At 44.8% G+C, this 25,926-nt stretch overlaps 1 protein-coding gene across 1 annotated transcript; it reads right to left on the bottom strand.

The window, feature by feature from the left end:
• Window positions 1–1,743: 1,743 nt before the first annotated feature.
• On the bottom strand, window positions 1,744–25,926 carry LOC113138536 (protein MB21D2). The gene is made up of 2 exons (XM_026321074.2): window positions 25,576–25,926; window positions 1,744–6,337 (listed from the first exon to the last, which is right to left on the bottom strand). The coding sequence occupies exons 1-2, from the start codon at window positions 25,820–25,822 to the stop codon at window positions 5,073–5,075; spliced, it is 1,512 nt and encodes a 503-aa protein (XP_026176859.1). The 5' UTR covers window positions 25,823–25,926; the 3' UTR covers window positions 1,744–5,072.

Below are 25,926 nucleotides of genomic sequence, written 5' to 3'. Positions count from 1 at the left end.
ACGTGTCTTAGAGTGTTGTTAGTGCCAGACATTTCTAAAAAACATGGAAACTGTTTAGAGCAGCACGGTGTATTAGCACAGTTGCCTCACAGCAAGAAGGTTCCTGGTTTGAAACCCATCAGGGGCCTTTCTGTGTGGAGTTTGCATGTTCTCCCTGTGCTTGTGTGGGTTTTCTCCAGGTACTCTGGTTTCCTCCCACAGTCCAAAAACATGTATGTCAGGTTGATTGGTGACTCTAAATTGCCCATAGGAGTGAGTGTGAGTGTGTGAGGTTGTTTGTCTCTATGTGGCCCTGTGATGGACTGGGGACCTGTCCAGGGTGGACCCCTGCCTTTCACCCAAAGAGAGCTGGGATAGGCTCCAGCAGATCCCTGTGACCCTGGTTAGGAATAAGGGGGTATAGATGATGGATGGATGGAACTACAAACTACATTTTATTGACCAAGGTGAAATGTCACTAAAAGTAAACTCACTAGATCAGCAGCTGGATTTGGAAAATTCCAGGTGTTTTTAAATTACATCCCAGTTTAATTTCAGCATGTTTTCAAAGCAGCAGATTGGAACACATTTAAATGTTTTTAATTTTAATTTCAAAGCACAGCCGTTAGTAATGAAATGTGACTGATAGGACATAATTAAAATATTAATATTTTACATATTTTATAAACAGCACCCTACAGCACCACCGTGTTTACGGGACTTTAACATGTCTGATTAAAGTTGAGGTTTCTACAGTGATTTATGTGTTGTGCACAAGTCTTTATGCACCACAGCTTTTGCACATAATTTCTAAACAAAGCATCAAATTTGTGCACAAGATATTGACTTTTGGAAGTTTGGATTATTTACATTGTGCAAAAAAAGGGTAATTGCTTATGCATAAGATAACCTGTGCACACAAACTTTTGTACTCACACACACACAAAAAAAAAAAAAAAAAAAAAAAACACCCTTTAAAAAACCAGTAGCTCTGCACTTTTCACTACAGGAGGTTTAAAACATTTAGACTTTCTACCACCAGGAAACTGAGGGTTCACACGCTGCCATTACGGTGATTTCTAACTTGTTAATTATGAATCCGTAGCTCCAGTAAAATTAACTGCTACGTTTTAGCTTTTAGGATTTCAGGGCTTCACTCACAACACATTAATGTTGATGTTAAAAAATATGAGCAGAGTTCCTCAGGGCTCAGTTCTGGGGCCTCTATTATTCAATTATCAATTCAATTATACCTGCTCCATTCAGGTTATATCCTTTAACATAACCTGACTTTTAAACATGGTTAAGCAGATGACGCCCATATTTACTTTAACAACAAATCACTACTGTAGCAAAGACATCTTAATAAGAAACTGTATGTAATTCTATTTTCTTTGATGAAAATAAAAATATCTGGCAACAGGTAGTAAAAATGTCAATAACAGCCTGAACCACTACATTATTTGTGGTCAGTTTATTTCTTTCTGTGGTTGTTTTACATCAACCTCATCTCACGTTCTAACATGGACAAATAACACGCTTTGGAAATAGGGAGCAATATGTACACCAAATTTCATGACATACAGTATGCCCAACTTGTTCCACTTACACTGCTATTGGAGACGGTTATTATTAGGGTAAGAAATCGGAGCAGGTGTCATGGCCAATATAATCTCGCTACCAAAATGTGCACCCATGCAAGTGGAATCTGGATTTGACATACTTCCTGCAGTTTTTCCAAAGCATGTTTTTGGTGAAAGCTGGGGTGAGATCAGGCTGTTTTAATAACTAGGAAGCCAACCAAATGAAAGACTTTAAGTCAATAGAAAAGACTGAGAAGAGAAAGTGAGTTTCTGGCTAAAAGCCTTTATGATGAATCTACTGTACAGTGAATTTCAGTGGAGAATGTTCACAGGTGATGGAGGAGCTGCCATCTGAAGGATTAACCCTTCCAAGTCCACATTGCATAAAAAAAAATCCATCATCAGAATGAAGCAGAGCAGCAAGATACAGAAAATTAAAACTCACAGTTGAATAGTTCTGAACAAACAGAGGGGAGTAAGGTCAAAGGTCATGAACACACCGTTTACATTTCCACCGAGCAGGAGTGTGTGTGTGGCACTTTAATGGTGTGAAAAACCTCTGAGGGAGAGTGTGAGTTAGTGTTGGTTTGTGGGATTCAGTAGTGTTCAGTGTACTGTGGTCTGTCTTGGTTAAAACCAGTTTTAACATGTCTTTCATGCTACATGAGGTGTGCGTGTGTGTGTCTGTGTGTGTGGGTAATTTCACTAATTGCACTTGAGGATGAGCATATGGAGACAACATTACCAGTCAGATTTCTGCAGATTCTTTTTTGGCATTTGTCTGGAAATGTCTGACAACATAAACTGGGACCACCTCACCTTCAGCACCACCAGCTCAGGTAACTCCTGTCTTGTCTTTTCTGTCTACTGACTGCCCAGAAATTTTAGGACTGAAATACCAAATAGTGTTGGAATCAGAAAATATTAACTGCCAGAGCAGAACTGACCGGTGGGATTTACACTGTCACATGTCCTGCTCAGTGTGTAACTTGGCCAAATTCCTCTTAAAAACTAATGAGTGGTCTGACAGACAGATAGAGTGGCTGCCGACCACAGTCCCCACAGTCTGCTGACTGGAAACTGGGAACCATCCAACAGACTGGAGAGGACTCAGCCTGAGCTGGTTAAATTGAAGGAGAGTTGAACCCTAGAAACGCAAAAAGAAAAAAGAGCAACTGAGGAAAAACATCAGGTCTAAAAGCACAGATTGGCATAGAGACAGTGAAGCTCACTGATCTGATCAAAACAACAACAGAAAGTGTCAGGAGTAAGTGGAATGAGGTGCTGTGATATCATGTACTGGAAAAATCTGTGACACTTCACCTGCCAACGGTCACACTGTAGCAGATTCACCTGAGTGTTAGACTGTCGAGCAGACAGACTGGAAGGTGCATGCTGCATTCAATATCAGCAGGAAATCACACTCTTTTCTCTCATGAGTTTGCAAATCTCAGGTGTGTACACACACACACAGAGCTCCAAATAGTATTTTCTGATGTTCATACAACGAATCATTTTCCCAAGTTTCTCTATTAGCAGTGATGCTATATGTTATTCCTGCTTTACTCTGAAAGAAACCTTTTGTTTAAAGCAGTGGTTCCCAGTCCTGGTCCTCAAGGCCCCCTACCCTGCTTGTTTTCCACCTATCCCTCCCACACCCACAGCTGATTACCAGGATCAGGTGTGTTCAGCCAGTCAGAAGCAGGAAGTGCAGGGATAGTTGGAAAACAAACAGGGCAGGGGGCTTTGAGGACCATAATTGGGAATCACTGGTTTAAGGTGAGCTGGGGATTTTCTCGAGCCAAAAACAGGTGAGAGTTTAACTTGGGGAGCAAAACAACCATCGGTCAAGTGTTAAACTGGTTGTTGCTTCTTTTTCTTACGCTGTATCTCTCAACCTACCTGTGTGTTTTCCTCACATAACAACTGGCCTTCAGGCAATAATCAGATAAATCCTGAGGCATGGTGGGCGGCGACAGAACACGGCAGGACCCTGATTAAAAAACTAGACGGGCTTGGTCAGCAGATCATGGCCACGCTCAATGTGGGAAATTGTCTTTTCTCTTTTACTTGAACGAATAACATGTTTTTTCCTATAAGTGCAATCACTCAGCGTTTCCTCATTCGCAGGAGAAGAAAAACTCCTAACATGCTCCTTTCTTCCATGCAGTGTGTGATTTCAGGCTGAAGCTGCAGGTTTGGACCCAGCTACCGTGCTCAGCACATTGCGACCACATAGGCTCATGAATGTTGGTACAGAGTCACTGTGCTATTCCACGGTTTAATAAACACATTTCAAAGGTGCAGTATGACCACTGTCTAGTGAAGTGTCAATTGTCTACTCATATGATACAACAACTCAGGTTGGACACAATGTCCACAATCAAGAGGAAAAGTGGTGTTTTTTACATTCTGTGCAAAATTAGACAAAAATAAGTCCACAATTCATCATCATCATCATCATCATCAGTATCTATGTCTCTATACACACCAGTGTTGAGTCTGTTTTCTTCTATTTACAGTTAGTTTCTAAGACGTTAGTACCACTGTCCCTCAGTGGGGCTAAGACATTCCTCACCAAATCTGATCGTTAGTCCTGGGCCTGAGACTTCTGTCTGTGCCTTTTGGTATTCCCAACTCTGGAGTATCTATACAATCTTACACAATAAAGAAACGTTCAACAATCTTGATCCAGGATTGGTGGAAATCCTAAAGAAGATTTTACAGATATTTGAGCTGAAAGAGCAGAGGAAGGTTCAAATGTTTACATTCTGAAGTCACTGAAGTTTTTAATTAGGCCGATTCATAATAAATGTATTCATTATGAGAAATTAGTAACTATAAATGATGAGATAGCCTTCTGACTCCAGGTCATGCTTATGAGATCAGCCTGGTTATGTCAAAATAACATACTATGTCCTTTTCATCACTGTGGGAAATTCATTATTTTCAATTACTGAACTAAATTTCTGTGATCAAACATTTACAACATCTGCGTTCTAATGATTCTTCTCTACAGAATATTTAAAGTAATTTTTGCATTGAGGGGGTGTGACTTTATGTTAAAGCCTCAGCTCCTTCACTGCCTCAAACCTTTCTCTGAACAAGCCTCCATTGTTTCCAGGAGCTGTTGGGTTCTGTCTCATTTCTAGGATCCCTGATAATTTACATTAAACTACTTCAACATGGGAAAGGACACCTTAAGGTGAATTTCCACCTCACCCTTCATTTTTACAAACACCCAGCTGCTGTCCAGCTGTCTATGTAGAAGGCATTCAGCAGGTAAAAACACAGGGCACACAGTGAAAGAGGAGGGAACAGGGGAATGGGAATAGAAAAATAAAAATAAAAAAATTGCAGCAGACACAACTAGACGATCACCTCACTTCACTCTGTGGCAGAGAAACTGAGAACTGTAAAAAATAAAGTTTCAGAGGCAGCGGGCACCAGGCGAAGAGAAGGAAGGCAAAAGAGAAAGAGGAGGAGGAGGTCTGGGAGAACGTTTCTGTCTCAGAAGAACTTGTCGTCAATACGGAAGTGCGGTCGCGTCACGTCATCAGGGTTGATGAAGACTGAAATGGATTTGCCCGGATTCTCTGTGACAAGCTGTTGAAGCTTCTTGGCCAGTCGATCATCTGGCTGGTTCTCCCCACCGGCGTCAGACTGTGGCGATGGCAGGTTGTTGGAGCTGCCTCGCCACTGCAGTTCCACCGTCAGCCAGTTGGCTGCCTTGGCATGCTCAATCGCAGTGCGGAGGTGCTCGGCCGGGTCGGAGCGAACCGAGGAGAGTTTGCGGGCGTGCAGCATGGCCGTCTCATCTGACAGGTGCTCCAGCATGTTGCACTGGGGGATGAAGTAGTTTGGACACATCTTGTTGACGAGGCAGTGCTGGAGGTCGTCGATCAGACCCAGCAGGAAGTGGGCGGAGAAGTCATCCTGCACCAGGTAGTTAGCAGGGAGGCGGTCGCAGGCCCACAGCATGATGCTGCGGAGGTGGTAGGGGCTGATGGCTTTGGGGCGGGACAGCAGCTTGATGATGATGGCTTTACAGGCCTGGTATGCCTGCATTAGGCTGGATGAAATACACTTCTTCAGTTGCACTTCACTGCGGGCAAATGACAGGCGCCACTCGTTCTCCTTGCGACCTTTGAAGGAACAGGCGGGGACGAGGTAGAAGCCGCTGATCACCTCCTCCTCTGTGATCTTCCCATCCCAGAAGTGGTTCTCCATCAGCCAGCTCTGAGCAACGGCCGGCCAACCTTTAAACGACACCACAGGAACAATGTCGTATAGCATGCGGCTGCTCCCGACGCCCAGGATGACGGAGATAATGGTGCCATTCCTCTCTACCTTCTCCACTCTCGGCATTCCTCTCTGCGGCTTCTTCTGCACCTCCTGCAGCACCAGGGATATGGACTGGTGGAACCAGTCAGCCACCAGTGTCGGAGAAAAGAAGTAGTTGGTGGTCCCATTGATGTGGTCGACAATAGTGCAACAGTCCTTCCACTTATTTATGGTTCCTTCATCGAAGAGGCGTAGACTGAGCCACGAGTGGCCCAGGGCTGAGTGTCTCATGTCCAGGGTCACCGGCTGGTTGCGGTCATGGAGTTTGAGCGCCGGGACCAGTAGAGTGAAGTCCATGTCGTAGTCTGTGCCACGGGCGTAGACGCTCAGTTCGTCTAGGTCCATGTCTACCACTCCCTCCCGAACACCACCTGAAAGGAGGAGGTACTCGTTGGCCACCGGAAGCTTCTGGTCCAACTTTTGGACCATTCCTAAGACACAGATGAAGAAAGAGGCAATTAGATCAATAACTATGGCATCACATTTCACACAAATACAGACAACTACACAACAGAGCCTGCTTCAATTCAATTTATTTATTTTATTTATATAGCGCCAAATCACAATACAAATCATCTCAAGGCACTTTACAAAAACTAAAACTAAAAACTAAAAACCCAACAATTCCCTTAAAAGCAAGCACTTGGCGACAGTGGAGATCAAATTACTCAATCAAATCAATCAGATCAATCAAATTACTTTTTGCATCATCTGTAACTGGCTCCTCACACAGCTTCTGGACCTGCCAACCTCTGCAAATGTCTGTAAATGACAACCTGACAATCAAGCAGCGTCTTCACCTGTGTTTGAGAATAGACATTCAAAGCTAGAGCTGAAAATGGGGGAAGTCATATTTACTGCAACAACTTTCATAATAAATGCTCCTCAACAGGCAGCAAGGCCTGCAGCCAGTCACCAGAAATGAGTCCATGGTAGGAAGACGTCTTTGGAGTAAACTGTAGAAGCATTGGTTCCACTTTCTAACCAAGTGCTGGCTTCCTAACAAATGGCATGTTTTATTCTTAGCTAGGGCTGCAACAAATCCTTGTGAATTTGATTACAAAAATTCCTTGAAGAATTTGCTTCGAGGATTTTTTGTAATCCTTTTTTGTAATCGTAATTCCTTTCATTTCTACCACTTGCGTTATCAGACCTGCTCCACCTAGGGATCATTGTTCCACACGGACCATAATGACTGTCGCACAACACATTTCAGTATCAAAAGTTGGCACTAAGGCAGAGAGCGAAAACGTCCGTAAAAGGCAGATGATGTCCAAAGTTTGGGATCATTTCAAACTTATACAAGATGACAACATGGTGCAATGCGTGTATTGTAAAGTACAACTGGACGAACCACAACAGCACTTCGTCAATACTTCCAATATCTGGACAGAAAGCATTCAGCTGTGAACCAGACCGGATCACCCAGCGGAGCCGATACAAGGTAACATCATTTCAAGCTAACCTGTTGTTTCTATCATGTATTACACAATAGTATTATTGTTTACAAATGCAAAAGTCTATTTTATCCGATTACTTAAGCAATCGCTGAAATATTCGGTAGAATACTCGATTGCAAAAACAATCGATAGCTGCAGCCCTAATCTTAGCTGGTCAGCACTAACATGCCTCTGGTTAGTTCACCAGGCAATCCATCAAGAAGTCATTATTTCACCAAACGTTTGGCCTCCCTTACTTTTTTGATTTTATACCAATACAACAATTTAATCTTGTTTGGCTTATTGCTTTGTGAACATAAACATGTTTTCATTGAACTAAAAAAGCTAAAGTGGTCTCGGTTTGGACTCTTAAAAAAATCTGCTCTGCATCACATGTCACAGTGTTCACCCTCAGTAGTTGGACTGGATCAGGCTGGACTCAGGGTATCTGCAGGTTTCTAAGAATTAAATTTAAAACCAATTTTGTAGAAATAAAATAAAACATCCCACAATACAACCAATTACCATAACACACTGTTTATTGATATAAACTGTTTATACACCGTTTGATTTATTGAGTAAAACAAAAATAAAATGCCAGGTGTTTTCCGACAGATTTCCGCAGCCGCTTTGTCTTATTCACACCCGCATGTGTGATAGGCTAAAATAGCATTATACGACTCCTTAATACTCCTTAACATGATTTAGTCAGTATGATTTCATGTAAAAGGGAAATGGGTTAAACAAATGGGAAAAATGTAATAAATATTAATTCATATTAGTTCATGCAAGCCTTTAAAACATTTGATATGCAGTTAAAAGTTGGTTAAAACATGTTGAATACTTTAAGAACTGTAAAACCTTTTGTTATCTTTGATATTGTATTAATATTTGTTTGTTTCATTCAAGGGAAAGATAATCTTGTGTGTTGGTAATCTTTTGCTAAGCCTGAGTCTGTATTCTGCTCTGAGATCGATTGGTCAGGGCTCGGCCCCACTTCGAAAAAGAGCGCGTTGTTCCCGGATGAAAAGAATTAAAAAAAAAGAGACTGCAAGAGAAAAATACGACATGGCTCTCGTGGTTCTTTCCCCCCTGTTTACAGGGGTGTAACATATTTTGGAGGCACCGCTGGGATTGCTGCTTAGATGTCCAGTGTATATAGTCTGTGCATTGAATTCCAAGCCAGCTAAATCCCCACACATAACCCAGGCGGACTGCAGGGAGGAAGGTGTTGCTGTCTAAGGAGTGCTGGTAGCTGTGCTAAAGAGCACGTCACCTGAGACCAGCCAGAGGTCATCGGGGACTGTAAGGACGTACAGCTCAGCGTCGCCGGTTCCAGTAAAAGTTCCTCCTGTCCAGCTGCCACAATGACGACAGTGGAAGAGCTACGTGAAAAAGTAGTGGGTGAATTGCACTCATTGGCCAAAGACGATTTAATAACAATCTGTGAGTTCCTCAGTATGTCAGAAAAAGTCAATGTTAACGGAAAAACACGGTTATCATTGCTAACACATATTCAGATGTACCTTGAGAGAGAAGAAATAACAGAATTAGAGGATGAAGGAATGTCAGAACTGCTACTGCTTAAAGACAAAATTTCCGAAATTATCAATGGCACAGAGGAGGAAGGGGAAACGGCGGGACAAAATATTAGTAACCCAGGGAATCGGGAACACGTACAAGAACTGCAGACGGTAACACCACTGCTAACAGGGAAGACCATTTCAACTAACAGCACAGTGGCCAATGCCCAACGCCAAACAACTAGCCACCCTGTGAGTAGCCTACCGCTAACAAATGCACGGCAGCAACCAAGTCCTTACTGGCACAAAGACTTTAAGATCTCGGGCCAGGTCGGTGAACCAGGCCAGAAAGATAAACTGACATTTTCCAGTCTTGCTCATCAGATTGGGCTCAGCAGAGGTTATCCCGAGATTGATATTGTAGATGCTGTCATTAGAGCTATCTCACCAGGTTTACAACTTCGCAGCTACTTGGAGGGAAAGGCCAACCTTACTCTTCCCACCCTCCGTTGTATCCTGCGCTCTCATTTCCAAGAGAAAAGTGCCACTGAGCTCTACAAGCAGCTGGCTTCAGAAGTACAACATAATAAAGAAACAGCCCAGAGCTTCCTGATGAGAGTTTTAGATTTGAAACAAAAGGTGTTGTTTGCATCCCAAGAATCAGAGTCGGGGCTTAAATACAACCCAGCTCTGGTTCAGCGGATGTGTTTACACACAATACTGACAGGCCTTCAGAGTGATAGTGTTAGGATAGATATGCAGCCCCTGTTGTTAGACACTGGGACCCCAGATGAGCTTTTGTTAGAAAAGTTAAATATTGCCTGTGCTAATGAGGCAGAGAGAAAGAATAAGAAAAAGTGTTTAGCGTCACAGTTAACTACAAATGTGAATGTAGTCCAGTTAGGGGACACTCCACCTGTTAAGTACCCTGTGAAGGAAGCCAAAGCTAAATTACCATCTGAGCTTTTAACAGAACTAGCAGAGCTTAAGACAGGTGTAGCTTCCTTAAAAGGCCTTAGTGCAGAGATAGCTCAGATTAAGGAGACATTACAGCAACCCATGGTTAGCCCGCAGTCCTATGCCCAACATACAGTTGTGCAGCCAGGCAGGGATCGCCAGCTACAGCAGCAGTATTATGGCTACCAGGGTTACCATCAAAGACCAGCTCCACCACCGCCTCAGTATGTAGCCCAGCACTACACTTGTCGTCCAGCCCGTCTTCAGAGGAGGTGCCCCGTTTGCCAACAATCTGGAGCCAGCGAAAGTTGCACTCACTGCTACCTCTGTGGGAGTGGGGAACATTTTCAAGCAGGATGTAAGACCAGAGGCACCCGCCCATCCAGGGAGGCTCCTTTAAACCAGGAGTGGTTGCCACTGCGGGACAAGTGTTAACCATAGGCCACAAAGAGTCCCAACAATGTGTGAATTGTAAATTGATAGACCCCCAGAAGAAACTGAGACAATGTTCGTCATGTAAAAAGACACTTTATTGTACCAGAACATGTCAAAAACAACATTGGGCTGAACATAAGAGACAATGCACTGAAATAAAGAGCTCACATAAAGCTAATGAAGAGGAACCTGCCCACGCACTGCCACACCCACAACAAGTGAACTGCCCGCACAGAGTCACATCACTGGTTGGCAGGCAGTGCCTTGTTGAGTGCTTCCTGGATGGCCACAGACTCCCAGCTTTGTGGGATTCAGGCTCACAGGTGTCCATCATTGATGAAAAGTGGAAAAGGGACTACTTGCCAGACAAACAGCTCAGAGATAACCTCGAGTTCTTTGACACTCTGGTTAAGGTTAATAAGGGTGCTTTACCAGTCATAACACTAGGTGTTTCAAATCCCACTGACCATGATATAGTCCTTTCAGGCCGCACTGTAGTTGGCACAGTTCAAACTATTACAACCACATTACCTGCATTTATGTTGGCAAAAGCTACACCTGTAGCGACTGTTAACCAGACTAGCATGCAGGTACCCGGTAGTTCTAGCGAGAAGTGGGACCCACCTGTAGATCTTAGCCACCTGAACGAAGAGCAGAGACTAGAGGTTAAACAAATGCTAAGAGAAGAGTCTCAGTCCTTCTCAAAATCAGACAACGATATAGGTTGTATTGAAAGACTGAAAATGACTATTTCACTTAAAGATAATGAGCCAGTGAAACGCACCTACATGGCAGTGCCGCGCCCGCTATACCAAGAGATGAAGGGTTATCTCCATGACCTCATAGCACAGGGTTGGGTTAGAAAGTCAAACTCTTCATACTCCTCTCCAGTTGTGTGTGTTAGAAAAAAAGACGGCACGTTACGACTGTGCATTGATTATAGAGACTTAAACAGAAAGACCCACCCAGACCGCCAACCTATTCCTCGAGTCCAGGACATCATGGACAGTTTAGGTGGCAATTCCTGGTTTTCCCTCTTAGACCAAGGAAAGGCATACCACCAGGGGTTTATGGCAACGGAAAGCCGGCCGCTCACTGCTTTTGTTACCCCCTGGGGACTATATGAGTGGATACGCATCCCTTTCGGTCTCATGAACGCCCCTGCAGCATTTCAACACTGTATGGAAGAGTGCCTGGATGGACTCCGGGACAACATCTGCATCCCGTATTTGGATGACACGTTAGTCTACAGGAAAACCTTCAAAGACCATGTGGAGGATGTGCGACAAGTGCTTCAGCGGCTCAGAGACTATGGCATAAAGTTGAAACCCAGTAAGTGTGAAATGTTTAAACATCAGGTACGCTATTTGGGCAGAATTGTGTCAGCAGAGGGCAGTAGAGTCGATCCCGCTGATTTTGAAGCAGTTAGAGCACTCAAAGACGTCAGACCACAAAATCTTGGCCAGCTTAGGAAAATGCTAGGTCTTCTTTCCTACTACAGGCAATATATAAAAGACTTTTCTAGAAAGGCTAGTTGTCTGTATGAACTTTTAAAAGCAGACAGAGAAGGCTCAGACACCAAGCCAAAGACAAAACTAAGAAAAATGAATCAAGCAGTGCCCTCAACGAAACCAATAGTGTGGACTGACCAGCACCAAAGTGCGCTGGAAGAGCTGATTGACTGCTTACTTCATCCACCAGTGTTAGGCTTTCCAGATTTCACACAGCCATTCATTGTGCACACCGACGCTTCTCATAAAGGACTGGGCGCAGTGTTGTACCAAAGACAAAATGGTAAGCTGAGAGTTATTGCTTATGGCTCCCGTTCATTAACAGCAGCTGAGAAAAACTACCACTTCCATGCAGGCAAGCTGGAGTTTCTAGCTTTAAAGTGGGCGGTCACAGACAAATTTAGAGACTATTTGTACTATGCCCCGACATTTACTGTGTATAGTGACAACAACCCGCTCACATACATTTTGTCAACTGCTAAACTAAATGCAACTACTTCACCATGGGTTGCAGAATTAGCTGACTTTCACTTTACTATTAAATACAAACCAGGAAAAGAAAATGGTGATGCGGATGCCTTATCGAGAATGCCACTTGATGTAGAGACATTAATCAAACATTATTCTAAGGAGCTGACACCAGACACCATTGCAGCCACCATACACGCCATTGAAGTCCAAAGGGAGTCTCCTGCAGCGTGGACATTATCAAGTGCAGCAGCCATGTCAGTCACTGTAGAAGGTGAATCAGTTAACGCATCCATTAGGCCCATACCAAAAGAACAGTTAAGTGAAGCGCAAAAGACTGACCCAATAATAGGTCCTGTACTACAGTGGAAACAAGTGGGTTCAAGGCCACGGTTCAGAGAACTGAAAGCATTCAGCCCAAAAACGAAATGTCTATTTAGAGAATGGGAAAAGCTGGTGCTAGATAGCGATTGCATCCTGTATCGAGCCACTGCCGCCCGCAAACAGCTAGTCCTGCCAGATGGTGCTTGAAGAGCTGCACAACAATATGGGTCACCAAGGTGTCGACCGCACAGTGTCCCTAGTACGTGACCGTTTCTTTTGGCCATACATGCAGTCAGATATAGAACATTACGTGACTAAAGCATGCTGTTGCATTAAGCAGAAGAAGCCCTGTCATGAATCAAGAGCCCCTCTGACAAATATTGTGACCACACAGCCCTTTGAACTTGTTTGTATAGACTTTCTCCATCTTGACAAATGCAGAGGTGGGTATGAATATATCCTTGTCATCATTGATCACTTCACCCGCTTTGCACAAGCTTATGCTACCACTTCGAAGTCAGGAAAAACTGCAGCGAACCTTATCTTCAATGACTATGCCTTGAAGTTTGGTTTCCCTTCTTGCATCCACCATGATCAAGGCGGAGAATTTGAAAATCAGTTGTTCAGCCAGTTAAAGACACTCAGTGGGGTGGCCGGATCTCGGACCACACCCTATCACCCCATGGGAAACGGTCAAGTGGAGCGTATGAACAGGACATTATTACAGATGCTTAGGACACTAACTGAAACGCAAAAGTCAAACTGGAAAGACTCTATCAACAAACTAATGTATGCCTATAACTGCACATGTTGTGAAGTGACTGGTTATTCGCCATTTTATCTACTGTTTGGAAGGTCACCCAGACTCCCAGTAGATATGTTTTTTGGACTGTGTCCAGGGTCAGGCCCGAATGACTTGAGAGACTATGTTGATAAATGGAAAAAAGGCATGGAAGAAGCATATGCTATTGCCAATGAGAATGCAAAGAAAGCTGCTGAAAAGAGCAAAAGACGCTATGACACAAAAGTGAGAAGTTCTGTCCTACTTCCCGGTGAGCGAGTCCTTGTAAAGAATCTGACACCTAGAGGAGGACCGGGTAAATTGCGTGATTACTGGGAAGAGGTCATTCATACAGTAGTTAGACAAATTGGACCTGACCTACCTATTTATGAGGTGAGACCAGAAAAGGGTAAAGGATGTGCTAGGGTGTTACACAGGAACCTGCTTATGTCTTGTGACCACTTGCCCTTCGAACAAGAACCCGAAATCAACAAGCCGGTGAAAAACAGAAGGAGAGAGAGACACCAACCTGCTCGCGAACTTCAAGAAATGGATAATGAGGACAGTAGTGATGATGATTGCTTTCATCATGCACTGCCTCACCCGTCTGCACCTCAGGCATCAGATCTGCCAGCGGAAACAAGGAACCAAGAGCCTCCAGCATTGAGACACCAGCCTCCAGCATCAGCTACTGCTGCTTCAGCACCTGAGCCCCCCGTTGGAGATCAACTGGATGTACCTGACGTGCCTGCTGAGAAGATGCCTGATGAGGAGATGGGTTCATCTGCGAGTAGCCTATCTGACACCTCACCGCCTGCCTCACCATCATTAGCCGTACCTGAGGAACCACCACCACAGCGACCACAACGAGAGAGACGTCCACCGAGACGCATGACATACGACCAGCTGGGCATCCCCTTCCTGTTACAGTGTCCAGCCTGTACCTCAAATGTTCCCTGTGTATCCCGGAGTGGTCCCATGGTTGCCAGCTTTACAGCCATACTACACTCACTCTCCCTATATGTATGAACTCCAGCAAATGTAAGTTGACACTTCCCCATTGATGACTTAGGGACTGTACTTACAGCCTATCATCATGGGCCATGAAAGACTTTTCCTATGAATTCTAACCTCAGATGATTAAAACTGTTAATGTGACGACTTACACCAGAAGACTGGTTATAGACTCTTTATATAGTCATCAGTCAACAGACATGCACTGTGGTAATGGTTTGCTTTCACACTTTGAATGTCAAAAGACAGCTACTGAGTGAAATGCAACTGTAGAGATGTATTAGATTAGATGTCGGGACGACATTCTTTCCAGTGGGGGGGAGTGTGATAGGCTAAAATAGCATTATACGACTCCTTAATACTCCTTAACATGATTTAGTCAGTATGATTTCATGTAAAAGGGAAATGGGTTAAACAAATGGGAAAAATGTAATAAATATTAATTCATATTAGTTCATGCAAGCCTTTAAAACATTTGATATGCAGTTAAAAGTTGGTTAAAACATGTTGAATACTTTAAGAACTGTAAAACCTTTTGTTATCTTTGATATTGTATTAATATTTGTTTGTTTCATTCAAGGGAAAGATAATCTTGTGTGTTGGTAATCTTTTGCTAAGCCTGAGTCTGTATTCTGCTCTGAGATCGATTGGTCAGGGCTCGGCCCCACTTCGAAAAAGAGCGCGTTGTTCCCGGATGAAAAGAATTAAAAAAAAAGAGACTGCAAGAGAAAAATACGACATGGCTCTCGTGGTTCTTTCCCCCCTGTTTACAGGGGTGTAACACATGTGGGTCTCCAAAGCTTTCATACCCATTGTTCTGAGTTTTACATTTTTTTGCACAGCCTGCACAGGACCTCGAACACTTTGCCACTAACTGGACTTAACCACGGTGCAAAATTAGGGTAACCAATTGTCATTAAATTTATATTTACCCATGGCAAAAGACTAATGCTGAAACTTTCCCGCAGTTCACGCAGCTGCCGGAAAGCATGTGTTAAATAAACTCCCCTCAAACGCGTATTTTAGTTGGTTCCGCCTATTTCGTTCTGCATAACAAATACGCGAAAGGCTTTCAAATTGATTTCAAGATGAAAATAAAATCTTCTTTATGGGGTCGGTTAGATTTCATTTTAAGACCTTTGAAATGCAAATTTAAGACATTTTAATGCTAATGAAGGCCTTAGTTTTATAATATGGAATTTAAGACTTTTTAAGATTTTTTAAGGATCCGCGGACACCCTGTGGACTGGTTTTCTGCTCTGCTGACCCCACACTTCCCTGCTGCTGGGACACAGACTGTTTGTTTAGTGGTCTTGACCATTTCGCAGAATCAGCTGACCCTCTGTCCCTCGTTCAGGACACTGATTTTCATTTGTGAGTTTTTTTATATTAATTGTGTTCATTCTTCAGTTTCCTGTTGCTGTGAGTTGACATTCAGTACTACAGGAATCAATTACTGCTACAACTCAGTGCAGCAACGATCAAGTTATGGCACAATATGCCAGGCTGAGCTGTAGTTTTCATATTTCAGCTCAATAAAGACAAACCTGCTGACTTCACCTACACATCGAATCTTTTTCCCATTATTCCTCTGTATTGACACTCATTGAACCTGCACACTAAAACACGTGTGAGGTGCATATTTTTGTACTAAAACAAACCACTAATGATCCTGATTATCAAAGGAGGAGAAAAGTTTAGGGATGTACCTAAAGTTTTTGAAAATACTGATTCAGTGAAAAAGTTTGTTGAGGTGTTTCACTCAAAACAGCTTCTTTACTTTGGTTTCTACATTTTATCAATAGTCCTGTTTTAATTTACGAAATTCTTAACACTAAAGATGTTTTTCCCATCAGCCCCTCACCAAGACCTGTCACTAAAGCTTAATGTGTTCAGCCTGCAGTCTAACCTCATTTCTAACTATTTATAATGTGGGACTGGAAACATCAGTGATTTAAGTTCCTGTGTTTAGATCAGGTCGTCAAAAACAGCTTGTAGTCTGGAGGAAGCCTGCTTTGTTTGTGGTTAATCTGGTGGCATAAAGGACAGTATCATGAGCATTAAGGCTGCTCGATTATGGAAAAAATCATAATCACTACTGTGGTCATTATTGAAATCATGATTATTTTACACGATTACTCATTGACTTTGGAAATATGTTGCATTTATTGAACAAAACAATGAATTCTCCTTAAAACAAATAATATAAAATATATTCACGTGTATAAATAGCCCCCTCCTTGAACCGCCACCTTATCGTGGTGGAGGGGTTTGAGTGCCCGTATGATCCTAGGAGCTATGTTGTCCCGGGCTATATGCCCCTGGCAGGGTCTCCCAAGGCAAACAGGTCCTAGGTGATGGACCAGACTAAGAAGCGACTTATGAAGCGAAAATCGAGGACCGTGACGTCGCCCGGCATGGCGAAGCCGGGGCCAGACCCTGCAGCCAGGCCTGGGGTTGGGGCCCGTTGGAGAGTGCGTGGTGGCTGGGTCTCCCCCCATGGAGCCCAGCCGAGGAAAGCCAGAAAGAGTGACGTGGCACCACCCTTCTGTGGACCTACCACCCGCAGGAGGATCCATAAGGGGCCAATGCCTAGTTGATCAGGCTGAGGTCGAGGACGGGGAACCTCGGCGACCCGATCCCTGGATGCTGAAACTGGCTTTAGGGACATATAATGTCATCTCACTAGGGGGGGGAGCCTGAGCTTGTGCAGGAGGTCGAGCGGTACCGACTAGAGATAGTTGGGCTCACCTCCATGCACAGCCTGGGCTCTGGAACCCAGCTCCTTGAGAAGGGCTGGACTCTCTTCTACTCTGGAGTTGCTCGTGGTGAGAGGCGGTGAGCTGGTGTGGGCTTGCTCATAGCTCCCCAGCTCAGCCGCCATGTGTTGTTTCCCCCCCGGAATGAAAGGGTCATTTCCCTGCGCCTTCAGGTCGGGGATAGGTCTCTCACTGTTGTTTCGGCCTATGGGCCGAACAGCGGTGCAGAGTACCCGGCCTTTTTGGAGTCTCTCGGGGGGTTGCTGAAAGGTACTCCTACTGGGGACTCCATAAATCTGTTGGGGGACTTCAATGCTCACGTGGGCAGCGACAGTGAAACCTGGAGGGGCGTGATTGGGAGGAATGGCCTCCCTGATACGAACCCGGGTGGTGTTCTGTTGCTGGACTTCTGTGCTAGTCACAGTTTGTCCAAAACAATCACTATGTTCAAGCATAAGGGTGTCCATCAGTGAACGTGGCACCAGGACACCCTAGGCCGGAGGTCAATGATCGACTTTGTAGTCGTGTTGTCTGACCTTCGGCCGTATGTCTTGGACATTCGGGTGAAGAGAGGGGCAGAGCTGTCAACTGATCACCACCTGTTGGTGAGTTGGATCCGCTGGCAGAGGAGGAAGCAGGACAGACTTGGCAGGCCTGTTGTGAGGGTCTGTTGGGAATGTTTGGCCGAACCCGCTGTCAGAGGGGTCTTTAACTCACACCTCCAAGACAGCTTCTACCAGATCAGACCATTGAGTCCAAATGGACCATGTTTTCCACTTCCATTGTCGACGCAGCAGCTAGGAGCTGTGGCCGTAGAGGTTTCGGGTGCCTGTCGTGGCGGCAATCCCCGAATCTGGTGGTGGACACCGGAGGTAAGGGATGCAGTCAAGCTGAAGAAGGAGTCCTAGCGAGCTTGGTTGCCTTGGGGGACTCCCGAAGCTGCTGACGGCGGCAAAAACTCGGGTATGGGAGGAGTTTGGTGAGGCCACGGAGAAGGACTACCTGTCGGCCCCAAAGAGATTCTGGCAAACTATCCGGCGCCTCAGGAGGGGCAAACAGTGCTCTAGCAAAACTGTTTACAGTGGAAGTGGGGAGCTGCTGACCTCGACTGGGGATATTGTCGGACAGTGGAAGGAATACTTCGAGGATCTCCTCAATCCTGTCAACACGTCTTCCATAAGGGAAGCATGGGCTGTGGATTCGAAGGCTCATCCATCTATCACCCAAGCCGAAGTCACTGAGGTAGTTCGGCAGCTCCTCGGCGGCAAAGCACTGGGGGTGGATGAGATCCGCCTCGAGTACTTCAAGTCTCTGGATGTTGTTGGGCTGTCATGGCTGACATGCCTGTGCAACATCGCGTGGCGTTCAGGGACAGTACCCCTGGATTGGCAGACCGGAGTGGTGGCTCCTCTTTTTAAGAAGGGGGACTGGACTAGAGAGTGTGTTCCAACTACAGAGGGATCACACTCCTCAGCCTCCCGGGGAAGGTCTATACCAGGGTGCTGGAGAGGAGGATCGTGTCGTGCCTGTCTACGTCGAACCTCGGATCCAGGAGGAACAATGCTGTTTCCGCCCCGGCCAGCTATACATCCTCTCAAGGGTGCTCGAGGGTTCATGGGAGTTTGCCCAACTCCACATGTGTTTTGTGGACTTGGAGAAGGCATTCGACAGGGTCCCTCGTGACATTCTGTGGGAGGTGCTCAAGGAGTATGGGGTCTGGGGCCCTTTGCTGAGGGCTATCCAGTCTCTGTACAAACGGAGCAGGAGCTTGGTTCGTATTGCCGGTAGTAGGTCAGTCCTGTTCCCAGTCCACATTGGACTCCGGCAGGGCTGCCCTTTGTCACTGGTTCTGTTCATTAAATTTATGGACAGAATTCCTAGGCGCAGCCACGGGCCGGAGGGAGTCCAGTTCGGGGACCACAGGATCTCATCTCTGCTTTTTGCAGATGATGTTGTCCTGTTGGCTCCATCAAGCCAGGATCTCCAGCGTGTGCTGGGGCGGTTTGCAACCGAGTGTGAAGCGGCTGGGATGAGAATCAGCACCTCCAAGTCCGAGGCCATGGTACTCAACTGGAAAAAGGTGGCTTGCCATCTCCAGGCCAGGGGAGAGATCCTGCCTCAGGTGGAATAGTTTAAGTATCTCGGGATCTTGTTCACGAGTGAGGGAAGGACGGAACGCGAGATTGACAGACGGATCGGGGCATCGGCAGCAGTAATGCGGTCATTGTACCGGTCCGTTGTGGTGAAGAAGGAGCTAAGCCGGAAGGCGAAGCTCTCGATTTACCGGTCAATCTACGTTCCTAGTCTCACCTATGGTTATGAGCTCTGGGTCATGACCGAAAGAACAAGATCGCGGATACAAGCGGCTGAAATAAGCTTCCTCCGCAGGGTGGCCGGGCACTCCCTTAGAGATAGGGTGGGGAGCTCGGTCACCCAGGAGGAGCTTGGAGTAGAGCCTCTGCTCCTCCACATCGAGAGGAGTCAGTTGAGGTGGCTCGGGCATCTGTTTCGGATGCCTCCTGGGCACCTCCCTGGGGAGTTGTTCCGGGCATGTCCCACCGGGAGGAGGCCCCGGGGAAGACCCAGGATACGCTGGAGGGACTATGTCTCCTGGCTGGCCTGGGAACGCCTCGGCGTCCCCGTGGAAGAGCTGGAGGTAATGTCCAGGGAGAAGGAAGTCTGGGTATCCCTGATTAGGCTGCTGCCCCCGCGACCCGGCCCCGGATAAGCGGAAGAAGATGGATGGATGGATGTATAAATAGCAATACTCTTCAGCATTGCACTGAAGAGTGTGTCTTTAGATTAGATTAGATTCAACTTTATTGTCACTGCACATGTGGGAACAAGGCAATGAAATACAGTTAGCATCTAACCAGAAGTGCAGTATTCAGAGGCGTTATATACAATGAGTGAAATGATTTAGATGTATGCAATGAGGAAGATAAGATAAGAAGAGGCGCTGATGAGCCTTCGTGACCAGACTGGAGCTGTTGGTAGTCCAAGGGAGATCCTCGGAGATGTGGATACCCAGGAATTTGAAGCTAGTGACACAGTCTACCACCTCTCCATTGAGTGCGTGTGTGTCACCTTTCTCCTTCCTGTAGTCCACTATGAGCTCCTTGGTCTTCGTAGTGTTGAGCAGCAGGTTGTTTCCGGCGAACCACGCAGCTTAAACGGTCCACCTCCTCTCTATAAGCTGACTCATCGTTGTCTTTGATGAGTCCGATCACTGTGGTGTCATCTGCAAACTTGATAATTGTGCTGGAACTATATACAGGCTTGCAGTCATAGGCGAAGAGAGAGTAGTAGTAGTTTGGTGAAAAACTTGGAAGGGATGACGGTGTTAAACGCTGAACTAAAGTCCAGGAAAGGCATTCTGGCATAGGTGTCTTTATTGTCCACATGAGAGAGGACTAAGCGCAGCGCTGTGAAAACTGTGTCCTCCATGCTCCTGTTCTGATGGTAAGCAAATTGATGAGGGTCAAGTGTGGCAGGAAGACAGGTTTTGAGGTGTGCCAGGACCAGCCGCTCAAAGCACTTAGTGATGATGGGGGTGAGCGCTACTGGGCGGTAGTCATTAAGGCAGGATACAGTGGAGTTTTTTGGTACTTTTTTTATTAGTTGGTCATATGTCGACACCACCGCGTAGCAAATCTTGCACATAATATGTTTTTAATCCACGTCTGCTTCTTCGAATCCAAACAACTGAATTACTGAATTACAACTTTTGTTGACCAAAGACTTCTGTGGCTGCTCTCTTTCCACCATCTTCACTCATGCTGACTTTTAAATGCTACCAGATACCACATGTGACTTGTTTCACTGACAGTATAGGCTGAGAGAGTTGTGTTTAACTCGTTTTTTCTCAATTACATAGTTTTTATGATCGTTGAGACCCGAAATCAAAATCAAAATTTGATTAATTGCACAGCCCTAATCAGCATAAAACTGAACTTTCCCACTTTGAGTGAGAAAATGTATCTAAATTATACAGAGAAAAAATAATAAGTCTAATGTTGATCGTTGAGGAAGGACCAATTTGAAACTATGAGCAACAGGACACAGTGAACATCAAAACACACAGTGATGTTATTAAAGACTAATGTTAGAAATACATACAGGGTGCTCCTTAAAGAGTGTGTGGGTCATTTTTTGTATTTTACACAAATTCAAAGACACAATACCTGAGAGGAAATTCATATGCACACTGTGAGCAATAAATAGAAGCTGTGAGAACATTATGACTTGTTTTTCTGGACATTCTGGTGAATGTTGTTATTTCTGTGCTGAGATCAGACAGAATGAGACGCCTGATTTTCAGTAAAAAGATTTTGATTTGAAACAAATCTGTGAGTTGTGTTGGCAGACTTCAGTGTCTGGCTATAAAAGCATTTAATGCCTAAATTTAACTGTGCAGCTCTGTCACTTGGACATTTTTTCAGTGTGTTGTATGTGTGTTGGACTATTTTAATCTGGATCTTGGAGGAGATCCAGTATGTTAATGAATCTTTCTGATTTGAAGTGTTCTCACATTCCTGCAGTTCATCCTCCATGGTTCCTGTTCCTCTCACAATGTTTCGGTTATGGCCATGATGACAGAATTATTAGTGCTGTTTGTTAAAGTGGAGTGACGTCGCTCTCACCATCTTCGTCTCACGTCAAAACCTCAGCAGCAGCTCAAAGTAATTGAACCTTTTAAAGCTGCGCTGAACATCAGATAGACTCACTGACATCAATCACATGCTGCATATTCATAAACAAACTGTGAATACCCTGAACACCACCTAACAACAGCCACAATGCAGCCAATGATGCCCCAGTATGTGTTAAGGTCAGACTGGGCCTGCCTTATGAACCATTAGAAAACTGAGAAGTCAAAGGTCTTCTTTGTCTCATCTGGACCCAATTTACATCAGCTGAATGTAACATAAGATTTTACACTGAAGAAGCTTTTAGGAATCGTTGTCAGTGAGAATAATAAATCATTAAAAAAATTTGTAGGAGGAACAGATTTATGTGTTCACATTGGTCTTAAAACAAGACCATTTAAAACATTGAGCTTTCAATGGGGAGGTGTCTTTTCCGTAAGAACACCCTGGATAAATGAAGACAGTGGCACCTAAATAAGATATAAATAAACAGGACGAAGAGCTGGAGCGACGAAATAATAAATATAATCCGAACACAGACTCAAAGGAGGATTTACTCATCTTCCAAATCCACAAATCTGGACAAACATCCAGTTATCAGACCTGCAAAGTACAAATTCACTCAGGTCAACTCCATGCTCGACCTGAGAAACAAGCACAGACTCACAACAACTAAGCTACTGCTCACACGTATCCCTCCGCCACAGCTCGGGAGGGAAGTTGCTAGTTCCTCATTTCTTCCAGTGTCTTAGTGTCCCAGGTGAAAAGCTAGAACAGGAACAGTTACGAGAACCAGGAACCTTTTGGGCCTTTGGTTATGATGATTTCGAGGGAAACAGCAGAAACAAGGCACTGATGTCATAAACCCAACAACTAGTTCTGCAGTACATGATTGGCCATAACAGCCTCTTCCTTTTGCTTTAAAAGTTGAACCACTCAAAATGTTTATTAATCAATGGATTGATTGATGATTCCCGATATTTACATTTAACCCTATCAATGAGGCTGGAAACACAGCAGGCCTGTTATGGTGATAAACTGAGTGTAAAACCACAGGTGCCTGTTCGTCAGTTTAGGAGGGACTTAAACATGTTTGTTTTCAGTGGACTTCACACATCACACCTGTCACTATAAAATATCAAATTGCACTGGCTGCGTCTCCCTGAGCTCTGATGGCAGCAGTGCAGAAAGGCTGCAGCTGGCTCTGCAATGTGGGAGCAGCTGGACTCTGACGTCACCTGGTCACACAGAGAGAAACGTCCACTGGGCTCCCTGCCCTCACATTTCACAACAGACATGAACCAGCACCAACGACTGCTGTGTCCCAGTCTGATAGTCCTCTGCAGCATTCACCAACACTGCTGTGATAATGATGGAGGTTGTTTTGGTGCCCACATGTCACAGACCTGCTGTGGAGCTGAGGGCATGAAGCTCCAGCAGAAAACCTGGACCAGGCTCAGCTACAAACCTCTGTGCAGAGCCTTAATGTGGGACAAATCTCAGACTGGACTTCTCGGGTCTGATCTCTCACCTGGATCACTCGGGGGCAGAGTTAGGAGAGTTTATTAAAGCTGATTCTGTCCTGCAGCAAACTGGATCTGTAAACACCTTCAGCACAGCAGTAAATGTGCCGAACAAGAAACCTGTAGTCCTCCAGCACTGACAGATCAGACTGGTAACACTGTGGAACCTAAACTGTGCTAGCTGCTCACCAACGCATCCACCAAACAGGAGCTAGATGGTGGGAGGAACCAGCCGGTGCAGCCGGTCCGTATCGGTGCATCTCACCTGTGCACAGGTGTAGGAGCCTGGGCATGAAACGAGCATCACGGCTGCTCTTTAACCTTTAAAGTCATGCACAAACCAACAAAGCAGGAGCTGCAAGTCGGAGCAGGTGGAGGTTTGCCTGGATGCCTACGACTGCTGTTATGCTGAGTTCTGCCTGCCGCGATTTGCCTGCACCTTGCGGGAGCGCACTTGACCAAAGCGAAAACTCCCAACCAACAAATTCTGAGACAAAGGACTGTTTAAAGGCATAAGTTGCTTTTTCAGTTTATCAGCAATAATAACAGATCCCAGCCTAATTGTATTTCTGAATGTTTAATGTCATCTGCGTTTTATTGGGTTAAAATCTAAGTAGTGTTTCCGCATTAAGAACTCAAGATTTGCCTGAAATCTGCTCGCTTTCCAACGGCTGGATGTTGTTAAGAAAAGCTTTATAGACTGATCGTTATGGTAGAATAAGGTTTTTAGGGATGACCACTGAATGTTTTGTGTCAAATTCACATGTAAAAATCTGCTCATAAAACATGTGACTTGTTGAGTTTAAGTGCGAGGGGTGGATGCAGGACAGATTGTTGATATGAGGCTGGATATTATCAAATGTATAAAATTAAGTCATGACGAAATAGTCCCAGTTATTATTAAAACCATAAGATTCATTAGTGTGGGTGCATTTATTTATTTAGATATTTAGCTTTATCTGAAGAAAAAACTAATTAAAACAAAGCTAAAATAAATAAGATCAAATAACTACACATTAACATTTTACACTAATACATTTTCTCTCGGAAATAACATTATTTCTCCTTAAAAAATTATGTTGAAAAGAGTTTAATCTTGGATTAAACAAGTATACTGGACTCTTGTTGTTTATTGTTGCTGTTCTTTTCTCTCTCCTCTATCCACTCACCCCAACCGGTCGAGGCAGATGGCCGCCCTAACTGAGCCTGGTTCTGCTGGAGGTTTTTTCTTCCGTTAAAGGGAGTTTTCCCTCTCCACTGTCACCAAGTGCTTGCTCATAAGGGAATTGTTGGGTTTTTTGTTTTTGTAAAGTGCCTTGAGATGATTTGTATTGTGATTTGGCGCTATACAAATAAAACTGAATTGAATTAAATCTTAAACATTATAACAAGTCTTCTATTTTTTAAAGATATTTTTTATTGTGTTGGGGGTGGTGTGGTTATTTTTATTTTTATTTTTTTTTAAGGGATACATCACCTTTATTTTTGAAGGGAAATATTTTTTAGGTTGTGAAGTTGCCCAAACAGTTCAAACACTGAATCTAAAGCAAATAGGCTGGTACATACATGTGTGATTCCTTGCTTAAACTGTGTATAGTTCCATAGTTCCAAATTGTGAAAGTTAGAATGTGATCTCCGCAGTGCCAGTTTTCCTTTGCATAGATTCGTTAGTGAAAGTGTGTTAATATGTCAGCACTGTTCCTTTTGTTTTCACAGATCCACAGAGAACCTCTGCCATCACTGTGGATTGGAAGGGGCAGATGACAAAACATGTGTAAAGCTGGAAAAAGTGAAATAGAATAGGAATTTGAGAGATACTTCAAAGCTTAGAGAACTAATTGACAGTAATGCTGGGTATATTTGGCTTTCCGGTACAAACTTTCAAGCAATCTAATAATATAGTACAATAATGCACTCACAACAATTCTATAATGCTTTTAGCAACATCCAGCCGTTGGAAAGCGAGCAGATTTCAGGCAAATCTTGAGTTCTTAACGCAGAAACACTACTTAAAACAGAGTTTAGCCCAATATAACGCAGATGACTTTAAACATTCAGAAACTACAATTAGGCTGGGATCTGTTTGGGATATGTTATCATTGCTGATAAACAAGAAAAAAGCAACTTATGCCTTTAAACAGTCCTTTGCCTCAGAATTTGTTGGTTGGGAGTTTTCGCTTTGGTCAAGCGCGCTCCCGCAAGGTGCAGGCAAATCGCGGCAGGCAGAACTCAGCATAACACCGCCCCCACCCTCTGACTGGAAGCAGGACCGTTACCGCCGCTCACCCAGCATGGAGAAGATGAAGTCCTTGGCCGTGTGGATCTCCAGGGCCCGCTGGTCGTCGTACTCCCGCTGGTCGTGCTTGCTGAACTCCTGGATGAGCCGGTTCAGGTCCTCCATGCGGGCCGCCGACCTGAAGTCGAGCTCGGGCCCGACGCCGCCGCCGTGCGGGAGCCTCCCGGCGGGCAGAGTGGGGCTGTTCCCGAGACTGCCCGCCGAGCCAGACCGGCTGGAGAGAGCAGGGGCCGCCATCGTTCCTCCTCGGTCACACACAGGTTCACTACTACTGGTACCAGAGCTGTTGGTCCCTGCCGAGCCGAGCTGAGCCGAGCCACACCACACACGATCGCCGGAAA

The sequence above is a fragment of the Mastacembelus armatus genome, chromosome 13 (genome assembly GCF_900324485.2).
Source record: "Mastacembelus armatus chromosome 13, fMasArm1.2, whole genome shotgun sequence".
NCBI classification, from domain to species: Eukaryota; Metazoa; Chordata; class Actinopteri; order Synbranchiformes; family Mastacembelidae; genus Mastacembelus; species Mastacembelus armatus.
Note: the sequence above shows the minus strand (reverse complement) of the source record. Positions and strands in the feature narration are given on the sequence as shown.